This window comes from Myotis davidii, unplaced genomic scaffold (assembly GCF_000327345.1).
Source record: "Myotis davidii unplaced genomic scaffold, ASM32734v1 scaffold2059, whole genome shotgun sequence".
Lineage (NCBI taxonomy): Eukaryota > Metazoa > Chordata > Mammalia > Chiroptera > Vespertilionidae > Myotis > Myotis davidii.
In genome coordinates this window covers 1819-16372 of record NW_006290452.1, presented here as the reverse complement: position 1 = coordinate 16372, position 14554 = coordinate 1819, and the positions used below count along the sequence as shown (strand labels likewise).

General features: G+C 40.9%; 1 protein-coding gene across 1 annotated transcript in view; it reads right to left on the bottom strand.

Moving 5' to 3' along the window:
• The window catches only part of IL13RA2 (interleukin 13 receptor subunit alpha 2), an 18699-nt gene extending 12388 nt beyond the window's left edge, over nt 1-6311 (bottom strand). Inside the window, exons 1-3 of the mRNA XM_015563763.1 lie at nt 6197-6311; nt 3988-4139; nt 2438-2591 (exon numbers count right to left, since the gene is read on the bottom strand). Of these exons, the coding sequence (XP_015419249.1) occupies nt 2438-2591; nt 3988-4139; nt 6197-6290 (400 nt within the window). The 5' untranslated portion in view covers nt 6291-6311. The remainder of the gene's footprint in view (nt 1-2437; nt 2592-3987; nt 4140-6196) is intronic.
• Between the last annotated feature and the right edge of the window lie 8243 nt (nt 6312-14554).

Here is a 14554-nt window from a genome sequence, read left to right as displayed (position 1 = left end):
ATGAAGTGCACTTACCACCAGGGGGCAGTCAACTGGTTGACCAGTCACTATGATGTGCACTGACCACCAGGGGGCAGATAGGCAACTGGTTGACCAGTCACTATGACGTGCACTGACCACCAGGGGGCAGATGCTCTGACCTGTAGGTTAGCTTGCTTCTGGGGTCCAGCCAATCAGGACTGAGTGAGATGGGCCAGACATGCCCTGGAGGCCTCCCACAGTCCCTCCCAGGCCCCAATCGTGCACTGGTGTGGTCCCTCAGCATGAGCTACACCTTCTTGCAATCTGGGACCCCTCGGGCGATGTCAGAGAGCCAGTTTCAGCCTGATCCCACAGGCCACTCCCCTTGGGAGGGCACCAGATGCAGGGCTCATGGCTGGCAAGCACTGCTGTGTGGGGAGCCAATATAAGGTTAAGCCTCAGACTGACCTGTTGGCAAAGTCACAAACAAGTCTTCTTCTGAGTCTTAAACAACCCAATCCGAGAGGTGGCCACTGATTTACCCGCGCTGTCATTTAAAAAATAAAAATGGGGGAATTTGCTGGAAGCTGGTCCACCCTTGCTGCTTGACACAGTCATTGCAGGGAAGAAACATCTGCACAGCTTATGTTTCAAGGGACCTGGCGTATATGGCATACTGTTCTTAATATGTTTGCTCCCCTTCTTAGCGCTATGTGTTTTAACCAAGGTCACCTCTCTGAGAAAGGTTGTTTAGGACTAAAGAAGGGAATCCGTAAAACCCCTTAACTGCCAGGTAGGTAGTTAATCATTTTAACTACAAACAATCATGCTTAAACTACATAATCTTTACTTAGGATAATCTCCTTCAGTTACTTCCTTGTAGCTTAATAGAACAATAGAGTAACCTTGGAATGGAGATAAGAAACGCCCTTACCTTTGGAATAGAATGGATAGGATTAAAATCAACTGGTATAAATACAGATGTAACAGGACAATAAAGACAGAACCTGGCTGGAGAACCTGGCTATGCTGATCACCTGAACGCTGCCTCTATGTCATTTCTTCTTTGCTGACTCCGTCCACACCTTTGGGAACCCCCAGACCTGTTGGGGCTGGACCCCAACACAGCTGCAGCAGTGTGAGTCTCTCCCGATTGGGACTGATTGGGTGCGAGCCCACGGCAGGCACAGTGGGGCTGGCGCCCCTGCCAGGCTGAGCCTCTCTCAATCAGGACTGATTGGGGGCGAGCCCATGGCAGACACAGTGGGCCAGGATGAGCAGGAGTGGCAGGGAGGAGCTGAGGACAGTGAGGAGCTGCAGGTTTCAGCCCGATCCCTGCAGGCTACCCTGAGGGACCCCACCCGTGCACGAATTTGTGCACCAGGCCTCTAGTCTACATATATAAAAGGCTAATATGCAAAGTGTCCCTTCAGGAGTTTGGGAGAACGGGAGTTTGATTGCTCGCTATGACGAGCACTGACATGGCAGGTGACCAGCAGTGGTGGCAGGGCACTGAGGGAGGGAGGGAAGAAGGAGGCAGGGAGGCGGGGGAACTGCAAGGTGGCAATGTGTGTATGGATGGCGAGAAAAGGAGGAGGCGGGGAGGCAGTGTGGTGGTAGTGCACAGGTGGCAAGGGAAGGAGGCGGCAGGGAGGTGGAGGAACCTGATCAGCCCTGATCACTGGCCAGGCCTAGGGGCCCTACATGTGCACAAATTTTGTGCACTGGGCCTCTAAAAAATAATGGCTTTTGTTCTCAGTAGACTTCATAGTTTAGTATGCATGTTTTTTCTTAATGATGCATTTGATCTGGCTCATTTTCTCAAATGAATCATACTTATTTTAAGGGATTATAGATGCATTTGACATTACATGATGGATAAATGATAAGTTGTCTATAAAGGAAATTTTATGCCTTTTCACATTAAAAGAAATGTATCAACATTATAACTTTATAGTGATTCTCACAAGAAAACTTTTTTTGCTGCACTCAGAAATTATCATTGTAATTTGTCAAATGTATAATTAGTTCATTTGAAAAAATTATATAAAAATGTATGAATACATCACTTTTTACAAAAAAGAATATTTCAAAAGGAAGTTGTTGGAAATCACTTCACTGTCAAAGGGGCTTGCAAAATCAAAACCCTTTGAGGACTCATTTACTAGTGTAAGTACTATTACAAGCATATACACAAGAACTAAGCATATACACATTTGGCAAATGCTCACATGCATGTTTATTAATATTACCCCAAAACTGGGAACTCTATTAGCCTAATAAGATGTAGGTTTTGCCAAATGTGTTTGCTAATATAAAAAATTTAAAAAGGCCAATCACCCACTCCTAAGAAGGATTCTATTTTGTGCCACACTCTCAACTGTACATGCAATCTCATGTACAAGGGTTAAAGGACTTTTTCCCTATGTGGATTGTTCTGACAATATTAAAAATGAAAAGAGAGCTTTGTTTTAACCTTGAGGTGATGTCCAATAACTAGCTTCTGACCATGAACTCTGAACTTCAGATCCATTTGTACATTGCCCTTGTAGAACTGTATGTATCTTTGCTTCAACGCCTTTGTTAAGATCAAACCCGTCTTTGTAAAGGAGATTCTTAGTGATGATGGTCTGATAAAAAGATGAGACAAAGTCAAGCTTAGAAACAGTGATGGCATCATGAGCTACATTAATATGGCTAATAAGTCATTAATACCCTGAGAAGTTTCAATATCTAGAAAATTCATCATGATTATGTGATACAATTCCTCCATTATATTTCTGGTGGAACTCACTTCAGTATATTATGTTATTTGATGAGATCATTTGAATCTTAATATCTCATTCAAAAAAACAAACCAAAAAAAATCTGGAAGAGAAAAAAAGGGCTCTATGGCAGGATTTGAGCTTTAACCAACTTGAAATCAACAGATAGTTTTCACATACTATGTACATATTACATGGCAAATGATTTGTACCTTTCAAATGCCATATGAATTCTTCAGAAATAATATAAAATAAAATCTTGGGGGTAACTGAAGAAAGCAAGACAAATTGTGAGCTCCAAGGCTAAAATCATATATCATTAATCCTTGTATTCCTGATACCTAGCAGAGTGCCTGGCACAAAATGTTGCCCAGTAAATGATTTGAATTGCCCCTTGAAACTACCTAGCTAAATTAGGAAGTTAACAGAATTCCTTGTACAACAGATATCTTTAAATGAACATGCTGGTTGACTATGTAAATAGTTAATACTTCAACTTACTACAATATATGTAAATAACCATGTTATGTTCTGTGGGGTAAGTACAGAGATAAGGCTTGATTCCCACAGAGTAAAATCTCACAGTTGAGTAGCATATATAAGACCCATATACAGGTATATAGGTAACTATGAAATATGTTAAAATATATGAGTACTCTTCAAGTTCATATTCCAGGGACCAAGTATTTTTCTATATACTTCCAATGGTAGTCTTAATACTGGATGTGGTGAAAATAGATGTGGGAAGAAGCACAGTAGAGAGCAGCAGCCACAGTGGCTTGTTATCCTATATAATAAAAGGCTAATATGCAAATCGACCGAACGGGGAAATGACTGGTCACTATGACACACTGACTACCAGGGGGCAGCGTGAAACATGGCAGGTGACCAGCAGTGGCACTCCCACTCAATGCAGGAGCTGCCCATGGTGGTCAGTGCGCTCTCACAGGGGGAGTGCTGTTTAGCCAGAAGCCAGGCTCATGGCTGGCAAGTGCAGTGGCAGTGGTGGGAGCCTCTCCTGCCTCTGTAGCAGAACTAAGGAACCTTTGGGGGATGTCCGACTGCCCGACAGACATCCCCCAAGGGGTCCCAGGCTGAGGGACGCCCCCCTCCCCCGCCAGTGCACAAATGTCATGCACCGGGCCTCTAGTATCTTAATAATAGCTATTGAGATACAGGAATTAGAGTAGACACTGACATCAGGAATCATAAGAAAACTCCTAATAATTGCTCTGATATCACAAATGCATGCTTTACTTACCCTCCAGTTTTCACTATCAATGTTTCTGTATTTTAATTCATATTCTACTGTGTGTTCCTCACAATTTTCCAGAAACAGTGGAGGTTGCCATTGCAAGTAGAGATAACCTAAATATCCAGGATCCACTATCTCAAAATCCTCAGGAGGATTAACTGAAATAAAATAAAAATATTTTTACTTTTTTCCCGTATCGAATGACAAAGATTGCTAAATCTAGATTACTTCCATATGTCCATCAACTGATGAATGGATAAATAAACTGTGGTTCATCTATACAATGGATACATGCTACACTATGAAGAACCTTGAAAACATAAAGCTAAATGAAATAAGCTACTACAAAAGACCACATATTGCATGATTCCATTTATATAAAATATCCAGAACAGGCAAATGCACTGACACAGAAAACAGATTAGTGGTTGCCAGGGGCTGGAGGGAGAGAAGGATGAGGCATGACTACTGAATGGATATGAGGTTTCTTTCTGGGGTGATGTAAATATTCTAGAATTTGATACTAGTGGCTGTAACACAACTTTGTGAATATACTAAAAACCACAGAACTATGCACTTTTAAACTATATCTTGCCCAGCCAGTGTGACTCAGTGATTGAATGTCGGCCCATGAACCAGGAAGTCATGGTTCCAATACCAGTCTGAGCACATGCCCAGGTTGTGGGCACAATCCCCAGTGGGGAGCATGTAGGTGGCAGCTGATGATTTTCTCTCCCTCTTTCTTCCTCTCTGAAATAAATAAAAACATATTTTAGGAAGTTATATCTCAATAGAGCAGTTTAAAAATCTGGATTATTGCCATATAGTTATCCCCTCTTTCAGAAATCGCATATGCAAAATGTGGTTTTGCCTAGCTAGGTACTAAGTTTTCACAGAAACAAAAATTTCAACACGGAGTTATCTCTATGGTCATATAGATCATAATTTGGTCTAGGATGGGGACACTTTATTACATAAATCTCTCTAATAGCAAGAACCAAACAGTATTAATTCAGTGCATATTAAATCCATATAACATCATAGCGCATACAAAAAAGGTATAGAAAATATAAAAGACAACTACATGACTAAAGGCCTTAAGATTAGGCAGATCTTGTTGGTTTAATCTCATTAATTAAATCCTCTAGTAAACTAAAGTTCAGAATGATACCTAAAGTATGGCAAACCAGGGCCACTCTTTGGGAGGATTCAAGAAGTGGCAGGCAGCTGAATAGAGTGACATCTGGAAACAGCCCCTTTTATATTGGGGGAAGAGGCAGTGGGAGGCAATGGCTCCCCCATCTGGTAACTCAAAAGCAACAAAAACAAATAAATCCTATATAATAAAAGACTAATATGCAAATCGACCCAAACACCCTCACAAGATGGCTGCCTATGGCTGGGCTGGCAACGGGGTTAGTGAGGGACAGCCAAATGACTGAACAAGCAGGCTGCATGGGGTGACCAGGCTGGCAGGGGGGCCATGAGGGGCGATCAGGCCAGCAGTCTAATCAGCCCTGCTCGGAGCCTGACCAGGGGCTGCACCTAAGGATTGGGCCTTCCCTCTGCCACCCGGGAGCAGGCCTAAGCCAGCAGTTCATTATCTCCTGAGGGGTCCCAGACTGTGAGAGGGCACAGGCTGGGCTGAGGGACCCCCTCTCCCACCCCCACCACGCCGAGTGCATCAGGCCTCTAGTATTCTATAAACTTTTGTACTAGCAAAGCTAGCAGTACTATACTATGACCCTCATGCTGCCTTTCTGCTGCTAAATCTCTCTCATTTCTATTGTGTTGTTCATTTTAATACTTTATAACACTGAGGTGAGGGGGAAAATATCCACAGAAAGAAATTGTGGCAGGTTTTTTTAAAAAGTTAAGGATAGTAATTAAGGAAAGTTTCAATTAGTTGGGTACCAGGCAGTGAGGTTTCAGATAATTAACCTATTCATTAGATAGGACTATATAAAACATTTAGAAATGTTTTGGAATTCAGGAAGCCCATGAACAAAAATATATGTTCTTACTAGTCAGTCTAATGTATAAATAGCTATTGAGTTTGGTTTAAGTTTGGTTTTTATCCCACAAAATATTTATCATCAGTTACCTTATACATTAATTCCAATAACAATCCACCTACTTGTCATGCATTTTCTTAGGGAACGTTGAAAAGGCAGTTAATAACCCTAATTTTAAAACTACTCCATTGTTGGTTTACCTTTTATCTCAGTGTTTGAAGACAAAGTAGAGCCAAATGCTGTGCAAATAAGAATGGCATATAGGCATCTGACATCCAAACGAATGAAAGCCATTTCTCTAAAATTTAATACCTTGAAATTCCACTCTAAGAAAAAAAAAAATACAACATTTTAACTTTATCTTACTTCAAATAACCAAATGACTAAATGTGACTGGAAACACATTTGGGAACTTTCTGCATGCCTTCCTACCAAGATTTGGGAAAATTGTGCCCCTCTGAACCATGAACCAAAAAAATCAAGTTTGGAACCAATGTATTTGGAAATTGAGGATTCTAGCCTCATCCTTCTTATAAAGCTGAAAACAAAGCAAAACCTGTATCCCTTCACCCGCCTCCAACTCCCACACCCACACTTTTCTATACATTACATCTGTGGCCGGGATGGGATGACTTAGCCTTCAGCCTGAAGACTGAGCCAGAACCACCAGAGTGCTCTAACTGGTTCGCAGGAGGGAATTATGACATCATTAGTCTCCATAGCAACCCTCTCCCTTAGAAACAAAGAAAACACTAACACAAACTTTTTTTGAAATAAAACGTATTTGAAAGTTATCTGACTGCTAAGAATGCTCAGAACCCACTCCAAAAGCCTCAGATAACTCAAAGCTTTGTTCTATTTCTTCATAAATATTAAATCATCATCATCTCTCATATGTTTCACTCTTCCCTGTTTTCTTGTACCAGTAAATGGTATCAGCATCTTCCCAGCTGCCCAAACCAGAAATCTGGGAGTTTTCCTCAATTTCTCCCTCTCTCATCTAATATCTCAATTATTACTACCATTTCCTAAATTAAGGATCTTTTCATCAAGGATCTCCTTATCCAGTCTTTCCTGCCTCCAAAGCATTCTCCACTTATGTAGCAAAAATGACCTCTCTAAAAGGGAAATCTGAACTTATTAGCCTTTTCTTAAAGCAGTACTTCACTGCCACAGAATATAATTTAATAATCTTTTTGGAGATTCCAACATAGTGGCTGGAATAACTGGAGTGAGGGAGAGAGTGAGTGGGAAAGGGAGTGAGAAGAGAGTGTGTGGATGTGCAGGGTGTGTGTGTGTGTGTGTGTGTGTGTGCACGCGTGTGTGTGTGTGTGTGTGTGTGTGTCTGTGTGTGTTTACCAGTCAGATCTTGTAGGAGTCTCCTGGGCAAAGAGCCCTTGCTACCACAATAGGTATTCCCTGGGTGGGCACAGCTCTGGCTCAGAAACCACACTATCTTGAAGGGGAGAGTGGCAGCGGCTAGGAGCACAGCGTCACCACCACCCAGACTAGCCTTGAACTCTGACCATGCAGTAAGTTAAAGGACAGCAAAACCTCACCTGTATTCTGCTGCATCCACTGCTCAAGAGGGGCAGCTAGTAGAACACCAGCGGGACCTCACAAGCGTCCGCTGACACAGGCACTGACTGAGACAGCCAAGGAATGGAATGCCAGGGGGCCTCATGCATGCCCCCTCCCCCACCACAGGTACTGCCTGGGGCCACCAGCGAGTGGAACGTTAGTGGGACCCCTAGCACCTGTAGCTGACACTTACAGGTCCAACTCCATGGGGAAAGAGAGTACAGCTCAGAACAGGGAAAAAGTGTGAGACTCAAGGCAGACCCAGCCTCTGGGCCAAGGAGTCCTGACCACTGGACTACTAGGGGCTTCAACCTCTCAGACCTCAATCAGGTTGCAAAAAAGGGCAGTGATTCAGGACAGACACACCAAGGGACCAGATTCAACATCAGAACAAAATCCAGCTAGCCTCACAACTCTAGCCAGAGGACCCAAAGGTCTTTGAGTGTGTGAGTGTGTGGTTTGGTTTTTTGATGTGTGTGTGTGTGTGTGTGTGCGTGTGTGTGTGTGTGTCTGAGTGGATTTTTTGTTTTTTGTTGTTCCCCCACACACTCTTTTCTTTCTTCTTTTTTATTGCATATCTCTATTTTCTCTCTTTCCTTTGATTCTATTCTACTTTAGCCTTTCATTATTATTTTTTCTTGTTTTCTTTATCTCTTTTTTCCCATTTCTTTTCTGTTTTTATTTTTCCTATTTATAACTTCATATACCCATTACTACTATGCTTTAATTTCATTATTATTATTTCATTTATTTTGTTTCCTCATCTTTTTTCCTCCTATACTAGTTCTTTTAGCTTCTTCCTTGCTTCCATATAGCCTTTTTATTTGCCTTCTTCTTTCTTTTTTCTTTGTATCATCTCTAAATCTTTGGTCACATGTCTTTTAGCATTCTTTTTATATTTTTCTGTGCTTTGCTTTCTCTTCTTTTTCTTTCTTAGTCTTTCCAGTTGTTGATGCACTGAGTAGCTTGATTTTTGTGATGCTTTGGTTTGGCCTTGTTGTGTCTTATTCCATTCTGTTAGCACTGTATAACAGCGGGCACAAAGATGTTGGAGTTGAACCTCAATGGCAGCAAGTCCAAGGGGATATCCTTCCCAGAAATGGGACATAAACAATCAAGTCCCAATTACAACAGGAGAGCCCAAATAATGCACACAAGGAGTATTCCTAGAGCATCTAGCTCAGGTGAACAAAGAGACTGCACCACTGAACCCTTCAAAACACTTTCTATACTAGGCCATACCACAAAGACTGGAAGGCATAGCAGTTCTATGTAATACATAGAAGTAAATACAGAGACAGGTAAAATGGATAGACACAAAAGCAACCCCCAAATGGGAGAAAAGAAGAAATCTCCAGGAAAAGAAATAAATGAGATGGAGGCAAGCAACCTATCAGACATAGAGTTCAAAGCAATGGTTATAAAGATGCTTAAGGAACTTAGTGCAAATTACAATAGCACGAAAAGGGAAATAGAGTCCATGAACAAGAACCAGGCAGAAATGAAGAATGATATATCTGACATCAAGAACACAGTTGAAGATATTAAAGGTAGATTGGATGAAGCAGAAGATCAAATCAGCAATTTGGAAGACAAGCCAGAAATAAATACCCAATTAAAGCAGCAAATGAAAAAAGTAATTAAAAAGCAGGAAGACAGCTTAAAGGAGCTCTGGGATGACATGAAATGTAAAAATATCCACATTATAGAAATACCAGAAAGGTAAGAAGTTCAGCAAGGAACAGAGAACCTCTTTAAAGAAATAATGACAGAAAAGTTCCCCAACCTGGTGAAGAAAAATGTCACACAAGTTTAGGAGGTACAGAGAGTCCCAATCAAGATGAACCCAAAGAGACCCATACCTAGACACATCATAATTAAAATGGCAAATGTTAAAGACAAAGAAAGAATCTTAAAGGCAGCACGAGAGAGACAGAAAAGTACCTGTAAAGGAATTCCCATTAAAATGACAGCTAACTTTTCAATAGAAACACTTTAGGTCAAAAGGGAGTGGCATGAAGTACTCAAAGTAATGAAAAGCAAGGGCCTAAATCCAAGAATACTATATCCAGCAAGGCTATCATTTAAAATTGAATGTGAAATAAAAAGCTTTCCAGACATAAAAAGGTTAAGGAGTATATTACCACCAAAACAGAAATGCAAGAAATGTTAAAGGGACTGCTCTATGAAAAAGAAAAGTGGGGAGAGAGGATCATAGGCATAAATAAAATAAAAATGTCAATAAAGAAATACTTATCAATAATAACCTTAAATATAAATGGATTAAATGCTCCAGTCAAAAGACATAGGGTGACTGAATGGGTAAGAAAACATGACCCATATATATGCTGTCTACAAGCAACGCACCTCAGAACAAAAGATACACACAGACTGAGAGTAAAGGGGTGGGAAAATATATTCCGTGCATATGGAGAGGAAAAGAAAGCTGGGATAGCAACACTCATATTAGATAAAATAGACTTCAAAACAAAGGCCATAAAAAGAGATAAAGAAAGCCACTTCTTAATACTAAAGGGAATGATTCCACAAGAAAATATAACCCTTGTAAACATATATGCACCCAATACTGGAGCACCCAACTATATATAACAAGTATTGATGGACTTTAAGGGAGAGATTGACAGTAATACAGTCATAGTAAGGGACTTTGACACCCCACTGACATCACTGGATAGATCTTCCAGACCAGAGGTTCTCAACCTGTGCGTCATGACCCACAGGGATTGCCTAAGACCATCGGAAAACACATATATAATTACATATTGTTTTTGTGATTAACCACTATGCTTTAATTATGTTCAATTTGTAACAATGAAATTGGGGGTCACCATAACATGAGGAACTGTATTAAAGTGTCGCAGCATTAGGAAGGTTGAGAACCACTGTTCTAGACAAAAATGAATAAGGAAACAGAGGCCTTAAATGACATACTAGATCAGATAAATATAACTGATATTTACAGAACATTTCTCCCCAATACAACAGAATATACATTCTCCTCAAGCATACATGGGGCATTCTCAAAGATAGACCACATGTTAGGGCACAAAACAAGTCTATACCAATTCAAGAAGATTGATATAAAACCAGGCATTTCAGATCACAATGGCATGAAGTTAGAAATCAACTACAATAAAAAATTTAAAAACACTCAAATACATGGAGACTATATAGCATGTTATTAAACAATTAGAGGACCAGTGCACAGATTCATGCACTGGTGGGGTCCCTCAGCCTGGCCTGCACCCTCTCACAATCCAGAGCCCCTCGAGGGATGTTGGAGAGCTAGTTGAAGCCCAATCCCTGCAGGCCAGGCCGAGAGAACCCATTGGTGCATGGGCCTCTAGTATGCATATAAGATCTTTGGATAATCTCTTCCCACCCCCGCCTCCCCTCTTCCCTCTGAGATTCATCAGTCTGTTTTATGTTTCCATGCCTGTGGTTTCCACTCCTGTAAATGGAAACAAATGAAAATGAACACATAACCACCCAAAATCTATGGGAAAGCAGTCCTAAGAGGGAAGTTCATAGCACTACAGGCCTACCTCGGGAAATAAGAAAAACAACTAATGAGCCATCTAATCCTACAATTAAATGAATTAGAAAGAGAACAGCAAGAAATGCTCAGAGGGAGTAGAAATAAATGACAGAGCAGAAATAAATGACATAGGGACTAAAAAAAATAATAATACAATAGATCAATAAATCCAAGAGCTGGTTCCTTGAAAAGATAAATCAGATTTATGAGCCCCTAGCCAGACTTATCAAAAAACAGAGGACCCAAATAAATAAAATCAGAAGTGAAAGAGGCAATATAACAATGGGCACCACAGAAATACAAAGGATTGGAAGCAAATACTACAAACAACTATATGCCAACAAACTGTACAACCTGGGTGAAATGGACAAATTTCTAAAAATATACAATCTTCTAAAACTAAATCAGGAAGAATCAGAAAACCTAGGTAGGACAATAATCACTGATGAAATTGAAGCAGTAATTTAAGAACTTTCAGCAAACAAAAGTCCTGGACCAGATGGATTCACGGGAGAATCTGATCACACATTTAAAGAAGAACTAACACCTATCCTCCTCAAACAATTCCAAAACATTTAGGAGAAGGGAAGACTTATAAGCTCCTTTTACAAGGCCAGCATTATTGTAACTCTAAAACCAGATAAAGGCACTACAAGAAAGAAAACTATAGGCCAATATCCCTGATGAACATAGGTGCTAAAATCCTCAACAAAAATATTAGCAAATTGGATCCAGCAATATATTCAAAAGATCATACATCATGATCAAGTGGGATTTATTCCAGGGATGCAAGGATGGTACAATATTTGCAAGTCAATAAATGTGATATATCACATAAACCAATTGAAAGATAAAAACCACAGCCCACTGGCATAGGTCAGTGGTTAAGTGTTGATCTATGAAATCAGGAGGTCACAGTTCAATTCTTGGTCAGGTCACATGCCTGGGTTGTGGGCTCAATCCCTAGTGTAGGTCATGCAGGAGGCAGTCAATCAATGATTGCCTCTCATCATTGATGTTTCTGTCTCTCTCTCCTTCTCCCTTCCTCTCTGAAATCAAGAAAAATACATTTAAAAAAAAGAAAGATAAAAGCCACATGATCATATCAATAGATGCAGAAAAAGTATTTGACACAATCCAGCACCCTTTTTTGACAAAAACTCTCTGTAAAGTGGGAACAGAAGGATCATACCTCAGCATAATAAAGGCTATATAGGACAAAACTACAGCCAATATAATACTCTATGGGCAAAAACTAAAATAAATTCCCTTAAGAACAGGAAGAAGACAAAGATGTCCACTTTCACCACTCTTATTCAACATAGTACTAGAAGTCCTACCCATAGCAATCAGATAAAAAGAGGAGATAAAAGGCATTCAAATTGGAAAGAAGGAAGTAAAACTCTCATTATTCAAAGATGACATGATATTGTACATAGAAAACCCTAAAGACTCCTCCAGGAAAATACTAGACTTAATAAAGTAATGAGGCAAGGTAACAGGATACAAAATCAACATCCATAAATTGATGGCATTTTTATGCACCAATAATGACCTTTCAGAGAGAGAAACTAAAAAAGCATTCCCATTTACAATTACAGCAAGAACAAAAACTAAAATACCTAGAAATAACTTAACCAAGGAGGTAAAAGACCTGTACTTGGAAAACAATAGGATATTGAAAAAAGAAATAGAGGAAGATACAAACAAATGGAAATGTATATTATGGTCATGGATTGGAGGAATTAACATAATTAAAATATCTATACTACCCAAAGTAATCTATAGATTCAACACAATCTTTATTAAAATACCAATGGCATATTTCACAGATCTAGAAGAAATACTTCAAAAATTTATAGGGAACTATAAAAGACCCCAGTAGCTACAGCAATCTTGATAAAGAAGAACAAAGTAGGAGAGATCACAATCCCAGATATCAAACTATACTAAAAAGCCATTATAACCAAAATAGCCTGGTAATGGCACAAGAAGCGGCATATAGTCCAATAGATCAGAACAGAGAGCCCAGAAATTGATCCACACCATTAAGGTCAATTAATGTTTGACAAAGGAGGCATGAACATACAATGGAGTAAAGAGAGTCTCTTCCAACAAATGGTGTTGGGAAAATTGGACAGACACATGCAAAAAGATGAAATTAGATCACCAACTTACACCATACACAAGAATAAGCTCAAAATGGGTAAAAGACAAATGTAAGGCATTAAACCATAAAAATCTTAGAGGAGAACATAGGCAGCTAAATCTCAGACATCTCATGTAGCAATCTGTTTACAGATACATCTCCCAGGGCAAAGTAAACTAAAGAGAAAATAAACAAATGGGACTATATCAAAATAAAAAGCTTCTGGACAGCAAAAGGAACCACCATTAAAATGAAAAGGGAACCCACTGTATGAGAGAACATATTTGCCAATGATACATCTGACAAGGGGTTAATATCCAAAATATATAAAATACTCATATAGACTGAAAAGAAAAAGATGGCTTCTGGCAGAAGCCCATGCCATCTTAAAGGGGAGAGTGGCCTCTTCTAGAAACTCATCAGCATCACCACTCAGACAGGGCTGGGACACTGCCTGCGACTCAGCAGCCACTCCAGCCAAAATCCTGCAGCCACAACCGCAGACTCCCAGACCCTGGTATCTCCACCTCCAAAAAAGCACCGTGCCCGCAGCAGTAAGTCCAGCCTCCCCCTCCTCAGCGGCAGACCTTCCACATTGCATTCCAGAGACGCACAGGTCTCCGAGGCACACCACTCCATAGGAGTCACTGTGAGCCTCAGGTGGGTGTGATTTTGTACAGACACAAGCACACTGTTCCCCAGTAGAAATTTCGGATTCCTTTTGCCTGAATAACTGCCCACACACACCCAGCTGTGCAACTTCAGCGCCAGGGCCCCTCTGAGGCAGAGCTCAGCGCTGGCAAACTGCACTGCCACAGTTGTTCATTCCCCCTGAGCCCATCTATCCACAGGGCACTTTGGGAAGCTGCAGTGAGCCTCTGCTGAGTCTGATCTTGGACAAATAGGGACGCACTCCCTGGGGCAGTAGAAATTCTGAATTCACCCGTCCTGGATACCTGCCCAAAGACGCCTCCATTAAGCATGCCAGAGCCCTTGAGAGTGCTTCAGTGCGCCTGCGCTAGCAAACTCACTGCGGGTGCTCCTGTGTGCTGCCACTGGGAACACGAGCCTATCCACCACAGGTGCATCAGCAAAAACTGAGTTTCCCCACCCCACAGCTGCAGAACTCTGCACACTACAGGTGCAGGCTTTTCCAGCATGCAGGTCTCCCAAGACCACTGCTCCACAGGCAGCCCTGGGGCGCCACTGTGAGCCACGCTGGACATGCACTTAAGCAAATAGGGGGTGCACAGCTGGGCTGTAGAAACA